General features: G+C 35.0%; 1 protein-coding gene across 11 annotated transcripts in view; it reads left to right on the top strand.

The window, feature by feature from the left end:
• LOC106870378 (LIM homeobox transcription factor 1-alpha) overlaps window positions 1-10,000 on the top strand; it is a 316,008-nt gene that overhangs the window by 286,338 nt on the left and 19,670 nt on the right. For all 11 annotated transcript variants that reach the window (XM_089347439.1, XM_089347433.1, XM_089347437.1 and 8 more), the window contains 2 exons: window positions 2,122-2,339; window positions 9,409-9,545. In XM_089347439.1, the coding sequence (XP_089203565.1) occupies window positions 2,122-2,339; window positions 9,409-9,545 (355 nt within the window). The remainder of the gene's footprint in view (window positions 1-2,121; window positions 2,340-9,408; window positions 9,546-10,000) is intronic.

Raw genomic sequence — 10,000 nt, 5'->3', positions numbered from 1 at the left:
ATTTTGCAGCCGTATATAACTATTTAGGCGCACACATGTTTATGTATATGTGTATTCATATATGTACATCTGTATGCCTGTCTATATGTATGTATGTGTGTGTGAGTGTCTATGAATGTACACATTTAAGTATGTATACATGTATGCGTGTGTGAGTACATAGTATGTATGCATGTGTGTGTGTGTATACATATATATATATATATATATATATATATGCACATATATATACACACACATACATAAATATAAAGGATGAGTCTGTGTGTGCATGTATGTCTGTGTGTTTGCTTGTGTGTGTGTATGTGTGCGTGCGTGTGTGTGTGTTATTCGTCTAATCAAACTGTGAACCACATAACTTATCCCTTCTGTACAATCCGTTAGAACGCGAAAGGTGAGATGTCTGTTGTAAAGGTTAACAGGTTAGCGGAAGACCATTAGTTACTAGCACTTGGAAATCCTCATACTGCGACGAATCGTTGAGATAAATTTTAGGAACACCATTTCTTGCTTGAGTTTATGGATTCTTAAAGAGGCCTGAAACCTAAGTTTACAAATAGATAGGAAATAATAAGAGGCTACGATTCTCTTACCTTCTTTTTACGAATGTGCAATAACATGGCTTCGATGTTCAGACACCAGTATTGCAAAGAATCGAAAGCGTGTCGCATTTATTATTTGAACTATTTATATAGAGGCAAGAGCAGCGCGTAGCTAGAATATGTGCCGCCCAAGGGCAATCCTTCAGTTTGTCGCTTCTCGGACCGTCACAAAAATACTACATATTGCAGTGATTCTCTCTACTCTTGAAAAGGGAGCTCTAGCTTACTTTAACAATTTCATCTGAATGTGTCGCAGGTCGCACACCTATGGCATCATGCAGATATCACCTAGAAATATAGTTATTACGTAAGTTTAGCCAATTGAAATAGCTATCGAGATATGACATTACATAATTTGTTTTCCTATATGTATTTTTTTCTGTTCTCCGTGTAAATAGAGGTCTCAAGCCTGTGTTTATCTTCCGGGTTACTTATGTGTTTGTGTGCGTATGCTCTCTTTAGCTTCTAATTATTTAAATTCTTCTTCTGAAGAAGGTACTAGTTTTTAACAAAGATACAAAGCTTCGTCGTTGGAATCTCGATAACAAAAACAATGTTGCATTTTAAACTGGTGAAAAGTTTTGCGTATTGAACTAAAACGTAAATAGCGAAATACCGCAAAGTAATTTATTCGGCTTGCTAATGATTCTGCCAGCTCGACACCTTAAACACAATCACTAATGTAATCATATATATTATGTTTCAAAAAATGGTGAGATGGCCATGGTAAGAATGCATTTCATCATATATCTGCATTTCTTTCGTGATTATTATAAGAAATTCAAATTTTAAAGATTCATCTGTAAAACTATGAAAGGATGTCTGTAAAATTAAGAAAGAACAGATTAAAATGTGTTTGTGTGTGAGTATGTGTTTTGTGTTTTGTGTGTGTGTGTGTGTGTGTGTGTGTGTGTGTGTGTGTGTGTGTGTGTGTGTGTGTCTGTGTCTGTGTCTGTGTCTGTGTCTGTGTGTGTGTGTGTGTGTGTGTGTGTGTGTGTGTGTGTGTGTGTGTGAGTGTGTGTTTGTGTGCGTGCGTGCGTGAACACCGACTTTTCCTGCAACCGAAAATGCGTTGTGCTTTATTCCATTGGCATCCTCAATTCATTCAACCAACAGAAGATGAAGGTTGAAACCTGACACCACCCTGATAAGTAGCAACTATGGAAATTCCTTTTGTTTTAGAGTGATAAAATGGAAACCAAATTGCAGATTAGCAAGCGATGATAAGGATAGCTCAATTAACAGTTGTAATGGTCTTGGTTTTTGTTGATGTTTAGTTTTGTTTTTTAGCCATGCATATAATTGAATGTGAAGTGGTACTTGTGACGTACATATCTTTCTGACGTAAAAGAAATAAACTGGCTTCAACATATCTTTGGCACTGCCTTGCCTTGCTGAGAGCTTACTGTGTTAATTAATAATTCTAATAATAATTAGTTCTTTTGTGTAATAATAACGATCTTATTGTTAGACATCTTAAATAAGCTACATTGATTATTTTGTTCTTGTATCTTCTTAGGATTTTCGGGACGAAGTGCAGCAGTTGTATGCAACCAATTCCAGCCAACGAATTAGTGATGAGAGCCATAGGCAACGTTTACCATCTACGGTGTTTTGCATGCGTAGCGTGCGGTCACCAACTACAAAAAGGAGATCAGTTTGTAATTCGAGACGGTCAGTTATTCTGCCGTATGGACTTTGAAAAGGAATATGGAGTTATGCCACTAAGTCCGAAAAGTAAGTTAAACTCCGTCAATGATTTCACAGTTGTTTTCTTTTTTATAAAAGGTCTTCAAATTGCCAACTTAAATATATATATATACATATATATATATATATATATATATATATATATATATATATATATATATATATATATATATATATATATATATATATATATATATATATATATATATATATAAACGTTTGTAATAAGATATATTTTTCACCTCTTGTTATAGATATGTGAGTAGTTTAGATGTTGTCGGCTATCGGCCGAGTACATCGTGAAAATTGTCCACCACTTTCTTTTAATTCTCTTAAAATGCTAATGTGGATGTTCCATTGTGGAATTACCCGATTTGCAGAGAGCTGTGAGCACCTAACAACATTCTCAGCTGCTAAAAGAACTAATTGCTGATATCTTTAAACCAACAGATGAAGTATTTTGCGACCCACAGGTGCATGCTAAATGTAGGCTCATTCACTCAGGTCATGCCCACTACTCTTACCTACTCTTCAGCAAATTTTCCGGTAGGGCAAAACCTTCCTTTGTACTATCATCTCAAATAAGTTGAACTTAAAGAGTTCGAGGAGGGCTTGGACAAATAGGAAAGCGTCTGTCCTCAGTTTTTTCAACTCGCTCAATACAACCGTTTTGCCATAGCCCACAGACAAAGGGAAATTCTCTACCCTTCTCGAGTAACAGAAAGTGATTGGTCGCTCTTCACGATCGAGACTTGCCAATAAACGGATTTGCTTTACACACGGCAATAGGTGTTAGTCAAAACTCCACAAATCAGAAATGCTCAAAAACTGTATGAACTTATGCACAACAGATTCGTTGCTCTGCGTGCGTACCAAGACCATTACGAGGCGTCATTCTGCATATGCTGACAAGGATTTCTCACATAACAGCTCAAACAGCATACCCCTCCTCAACACCTTGAGTTTCTACAGCAGAGTATCTACAACCAGTGCATATCAAAGGAATAATAAATGATTCGTTTTACATGCCAAACATGTGACTGAAATGATTCCAACAGTTATCTGTTTAATTTGACCACCAAGCAGAATTCGCTATATATTGAACGAGTCTGTCTCTGAAAACGGGTTTGAAATTGGCTGCTCTGAGGGAGTCCGACAAATAACGATGCTCGGACCTTTTAAAAGCTTCCGTTTGATCCATATTGATCAGCCCTCCCCCCCCCCCCACACCTCCCCATTGAATACATAGCCGTTATCTCCATCTATACGATGCAATACATGGGGAACGCGTATCTTGACATTCTCCCAATTACTCGACCGAAAGTCACGTCAAACTATTTCCTAGAACCTTGGCAACAATTTTATACTTCTGTATTCAGCAGAGACGTAGACTGGAAGTTGTCAGTAATGCCTCCTTGTTTGCGTCCCCCACTAGCAGCGCTATTACTCACTGGCTCATGAAACTGAGAATCCCTCCCTTCTGCTACTAGTTACTATAAACATCTACCGAGACGTAGGTAAACAAGTGTGCAATGTATACGTAAAATTCATTGAGTATAGCATTCAAGACAAGTGGTTTTGCCCTCCACAACCACTTAAAGCCAATTGTATCCAACTGCTATTGTCGGCTTTTCACCTAAGCTGCGACCGATCATTGCGGTAGACACTGACATCCATTACTGTCTCCCGTATACTTGTCACCTAGATCTCCACCGGGCCCGTGAATATACTTACCTATAGGGGTGGGCAGCATTTGCAACTCCAAGATCTATAACAGTCTTGGTGGGTGATTAATTTATCCCCGACAGTCTCTTTTTCTTCTAGGATCACCCCATGCAAAAAAAACGCGTCGTCTCTTATAGGATGTCCGCTGGATGTATTCACCAGAGACGCACATTATCATTGGTGACCATCGAGCTTCCTCCTCTTTGGTGCCCAAGATCAGAAATGCCCGAACTTTTTGTCCGTACCATACGGTACACGATACTTCTTTTGGGCACTCTTCGACTTGTATAGGTATTGAGATATCCACGTATCTAATTATACGATTTCTGCACCTGTAGATTATAGATTGCCTTTGCTTTCGTTCCACATCCTCTACAGGTAACGTGAATGTGTCCGATGCCACGGTGCATACTTCAGATTGTTGCCTGAAGGCTTCCTTGTTCTGAGACGCGTATATAGGTCAAGACAGCATACTGAGGTTTGCAAATGATAGATTGAGTTTCACTAGCTGCGTTAGCGAAACTGCTACCCTTAGAGTCACTGAAAGCTAACATAAGAGTTACACTCGTCACATTGTTGATGCTGGTAGCAATACTAACAAGGAAATGGGGGTCAAAATAAATTGTTTTTATTGGGATTAAATATATAAAGGGATTTTTAAATATCAGGTGATAAAGAGAGGTTGTCGTGGCTTTGAAATTACGTTTGTATTGATTATATACAGTACGAAGTGAATATATTGTGTATAGTGTTGCAGTCTATAGTTTTTATAGCTATTTATAAGGTTTGTGCTTTATTATATATTTAGAATTATTTCTATATATATTATTTGTAATGATGTTAGATTTTTTTTTAAAGATCTCTTATAACAATTTTATAATAATACAAAAAAATATCATTACTTAGTGTTTTGAATTGATAATTCCTTCGGATTGATTTATATTGTATTTATTTAGAGAATTTAGTAAATAAAAGTTGAATACAAATATCTTAACATCAACACAAATGTATCTGACTGTGAAGCTTGTGTTTCGTCTTTCCATATATTGTGGCGTCAACCTCTGGGCTCAACAGCGCACCAGCGCTGCTTGTTTCTTTGCCTTGGCTGCATTCTTAAAGACTACGCATACACTTCCATGCATCCTGCTCCGGTTGATGGAGTATACATCGTACCACGTATCAACCAGGACTTTCGCTAACTCTTTCTTCGAGAGAACACTTGTTTTTCGAGAAGCAGAAGTGTGACATTTTACTTCTTGGTCTTTTCCTGCTGAATCTATCGGGCTCGTATTCTCTTCTTGAGGCTGTCCTTTCCAAATTTTGGCGACGCTTGTAAACGATGATTTGCTACTGTGGTTGCTTTTTCGCAACTTGTTTATGTTAAATTTTGAATGTTTGGGTTTATAAACGTCTTTCGAACGCTGATTTCTTTTTTCTGATCATGTTATTTTTAAATACGTTTTTTTCTTTTCTTTGTTTCAAAAGTGGTGATTTGTTGCTGCCATGTTTGTAACTTGTACCCTTCCCCACACCCATACGAGATGCATATTTTGAATCACTTTTAAAAGAATGCTTATTCAAATATATAATGTCCAAGAATGAACTTTATCATTCCAACTCAGGGTAATGAGGATGATACTCAAACATTCTGCAGTCTTTTGTAAGCAAAATAAGACAAAAAAACATTCCTTCCTTTCCAGCAAATTAAACGTCATAAATCGAATTTCTCTCCGGAGCTGTTGCACACGCTCCTTCGACGAAATAATAATAATAATAATAATAATAATAATAATAATAATAATAATAATAATAATAATAATAATAATAATAATAATAATAATAATAATTTGAAACAAGCAAAGTAAAAATCAACCTTATTTAATTTGATTTGTATTTTTATGAATATTTTATATCTATAAAGGCTTGAGTCAGGGAAAGCAGAATATCTTTTACATTTAATAAAATCAAGAAGATAATAACGGAAATATCTAAGAAATCAAATAAATACTGATATAAGAAAAAGAATTTCATTATTTTTGTTAGAATTATGTTTCTGGATATAATTTAGTCGCTTAATAACAATGAATATTGTTGCTTGTTCATTTGTAATATTTGACTGTGTCCGTGGGAATGCGTGTTTATGTGTGTGTGTGTGTGTGTGTGGGTGGGTGGGTGTGTGTTTTGCACACTTGTGTTTCAGCGTATATGCGTATATATGTGCGCCAGAGCGCTTGTATATGCATTTCTTTTTATTGTTTGGTTTCTTTCATTTTGCCTTCTGTTTTGTTTGACTTTAGGTGCTGTGTTTACTTTTACAAGCCAAGCAAGCCACTTTACCTAAATTTGCTATGCCCCCATACACCGCCTTCATTTCTCTCCTTCTCTCTCTTTCTTCCCCCTCTCTCTCTCTTTCCCTCTCTCCCTCTCTCATTCTCTCCTCTTATGCTATCTCTCATTTTATCATTCTCGCTCTCACTTATACGCTGACTCTCTATTTTTAATTATCTATCTATATTCATTCATACATCTATCAATCTCTCTTCAACAAGTTAAAGTTTTCCTTCTCTCTCACACACACTTTCTTTATTTCTAACTCTCCTTTTCTTCAGAACTAAATATGAAAATATTAAATATTTAAATTGGAAATACATTTGTTTTGTTTATTGTTATCGTTATAATTGTTTTTGTTTTGTAGTTTTGTTTTTTCTTTTCATTATCTCATTTCTTAACGTTTAATTGTTATTACTTCTATTATATTATTATTTACGTCTGTTTGATTATTTCTATTTTTCATCGGAATTGTCTTCTATAATTTCTTAAATTACATTTTAGATTAAAGTTACATTATTGTTTTTCATTTGGAGAAAAGTTTTCAAAGACTATTCCAATTCTAATTTTTCATTTGCTAATTTATTGAAACCGAAATAAAAACGATAGAACGAAAGTGCAAAAGAAAGAAGGACAGAAAGGAAATCAGTTTAATTTAATACGGCGCTTGGTCTATATTATACTTTCTTATGAAATCACCAATTAATCTTCAAATATCACATATTTACAACATATTTGTAGATTAATTAAGACAAGAATAGAATATCTATAATTAAACCGTAGCTAGAATATTAGAACAATAATTTTCTGTTTGAATTATATTAGTTGGGCCATTATAGTGTTTGACAGTTTCTGTGTTCGTATTCCATCACTCGCGGTCCGCTGTACTTGTGGACAAAACACTAAACAACCAGACCATCTGGTTGTAAATAAGTATAACAGATCGTTAAAGCACGTTGTTCTAAACAAACAGCAGGAGTACTATATAATGAAGAAGTAGTTTTTCAGCTTATAGTGCTGAGTCAACACTTTCAATAACTATACAGCTTTATGAAGGACAAGCTCCGTCTAGCAAACTTGTCCTAGATGCATTATAAGATGAACATATTGTTGTAGTTTCAGAGGAATATTTTTGAAGAGAGGTACTCTTACAAACTTATACATCTATGTACTTATATCGCGGTTGTACGACATGGCAATGACTTTTTTTTAATCTGGGACCTTTACAATCCATTTGATTCTTGGTATTCCTTATATATGAATATGTCTCACCGCCTTTTACATATATTTCCTTGTGTTTATTGGCGTAAGCAGCTCTAATGGAAACATCCTTATGTATTATGTCTACCTGGAGAAGAGGATGGAAAATATTACAAACATATCAAGCAGAATTCATTTGGACAATCTCTAAGAAAACAATGTGTTGTATACTTTGTGTGTATGCATGTTTATCTTAAATGTTTGAGCATGTAAACTTGGAGTACTATATAAACTTCACAGTTTACATGTTTGAATATTCTCTGAAGTACTAATTTACTCCACTATTCATAGGTCAACATGTGAAATTTCTCTTGCATTCTAAATTTAAACCATACATTAGAAAAATTTCTAAAATCCTTAGGAAAAATAAGTTTTACACCTTAATATCAAAACAATAATTTAATATAATTTGCATACTTATGAATTATAATTAAAGATTCATATTTTTCTCAGCACACAGGCTCTTAAGTGTTTACAATTCACTGTTGGTACTAAAAAGTAACTTTACACCTGTTCAATGTGAATCGTTTGATTTGCTAAAAATACCGTCTTAAAAACGAATGGAAATGTTAGATGATGTAGTTCTTGATATTCTAAGCTCGGAAAAAAAAAGATCACAGCTTTAGGAAGTCGTTCATCATAAATCTGCTGGATTAGTATTGTTCTGAGGCTAATCACGAACTGGTTCTCTCAATATGTCACCATAATGATTTCAGTATTTTTTTAACAACGCTGATGTCCTCTTTTTTCTGTAAAGAAACGGTATGTAGGTGACTTATTATTCGTTTCATAATTTTTGGTGATAACAATCAGGATGTAAACTTGAATTTCATATTCAAAAATAATCCTTGCAATATTTGAAACCCGATTATTTAAAAGTATTTTGTTCAATTCCTTAGTATCTTTATCGAATTCATTAAAGCTATCTTTTCACAAGTATTTTGCGAGACTATTGGATATGGAGGCGGCGAATGGACGGAGTCATAAGAGCGTCGGATGAAACACCTTACCGGATTTCTTCCGGCTCTCAGTTCTAAGCATTATAAATAAAATAAAAAAGAATGGAATAAAGCAACACAAAGACGCTTTAGTTGCATCAATAAATTCATTTTCGAGATACAATTATCGCACTATTAACTAACCTGTCTCCAGACTAATATAATGTTATATGTATTCTATTCTTTCAGTAAACATAGAAATTCTTTCTTACCAAATATAAGATATCCCAATTTTAGGGTAGTATATAGTCGATTAACTCGACTTCATTACTTGAGTGACAGTTTATTTTACTGAGCTCATAATGATGAACGACTAAGTTGACTAAAGTGGGATTTGAACCCGGAAAGTAAAGAGTCATAACTGAATATCACAAGGCATTTTTTCCGATGTTTCTACGATCCTACTCATCCATCTCTTTCTCTCGCTAGTTATTAGTATCGATACTGACAAAGAACTGTTTCGTGACAAACATAAAAGCTTTGGATGACACTTGGGACCGTTCTTCTTCCAGTTTAAACTTCTTTTCTTTCTTTTGTCCTTTACCTGAAAGGTATTCTGATCCTTTTCATCCAGTTTTACGCTACTTTTAATCTTCATTGATTTTTTTTTTCTTTTTTCTCCATGAAATTACAACTCACTTCGCCACCCGGATATCCACATTATTGCTCATTATCCCCAACCGAATAGAAATAGATGTGGACGAAATGTAAACGTAAACATTTAAAAAAAAAAGTTTATGCATTCTCGTTTCTTTCTAATCACTTTCTTTATTTCAAATTAACAGGTGATGATGGGGAAAGTTTTGATGACGTTGAAGGTGAAACAGCGAAAGGTCCTAAGCGGCCGCGAACTATTTTAACTACAAGTCAAAGAAGAAAATTCAAAGCATCCTTCGAAGTAAATCCCAAACCATGTCGAAAAGTAAGTGTGAAATATGTTTTTAGCTTCTATTTTCATAATTCAGGGTGGATCAAAACGTTTTTCAGCATTTCACTGTTAATTGATTCAGGCAGTTTGAATAACGAGATCGATTCAGGATTTGAAGTATGACCCAGTCCTCGACAGCTTTCTCTAAACACAACAATAACATCAGTGCTTAATTCGGACCAGTATCTTACATGATCGATATCTAGCACCAGTCGGATTTCCTTTTATCTTCTTATATAAACACCAGATGGCGTTCAACGTCAAATGAATGCAGAAAACGGCTAAATAACATCTCTAAGGTGATTTCCCACATTTACCGGCAGGAAAGTATGAGGATAACTCCGGCTTGCCTAACATCCCTATCATAACCATAGTAGCCCACACATCATTTGGGAAGCAATCCATGAGAGGATGAACTATCCACGAACGTCTTTCCAAAATTATGATTA

Source organism: Octopus bimaculoides, chromosome 2 (assembly GCF_046866305.1).
Source record: "Octopus bimaculoides isolate indiv1 chromosome 2, ASM4686630v1, whole genome shotgun sequence".
Taxonomy (NCBI): Eukaryota; Metazoa; Mollusca; class Cephalopoda; order Octopoda; family Octopodidae; genus Octopus; species Octopus bimaculoides.
Note: the sequence above shows the minus strand (reverse complement) of the source record. Positions and strands in the feature narration are given on the sequence as shown.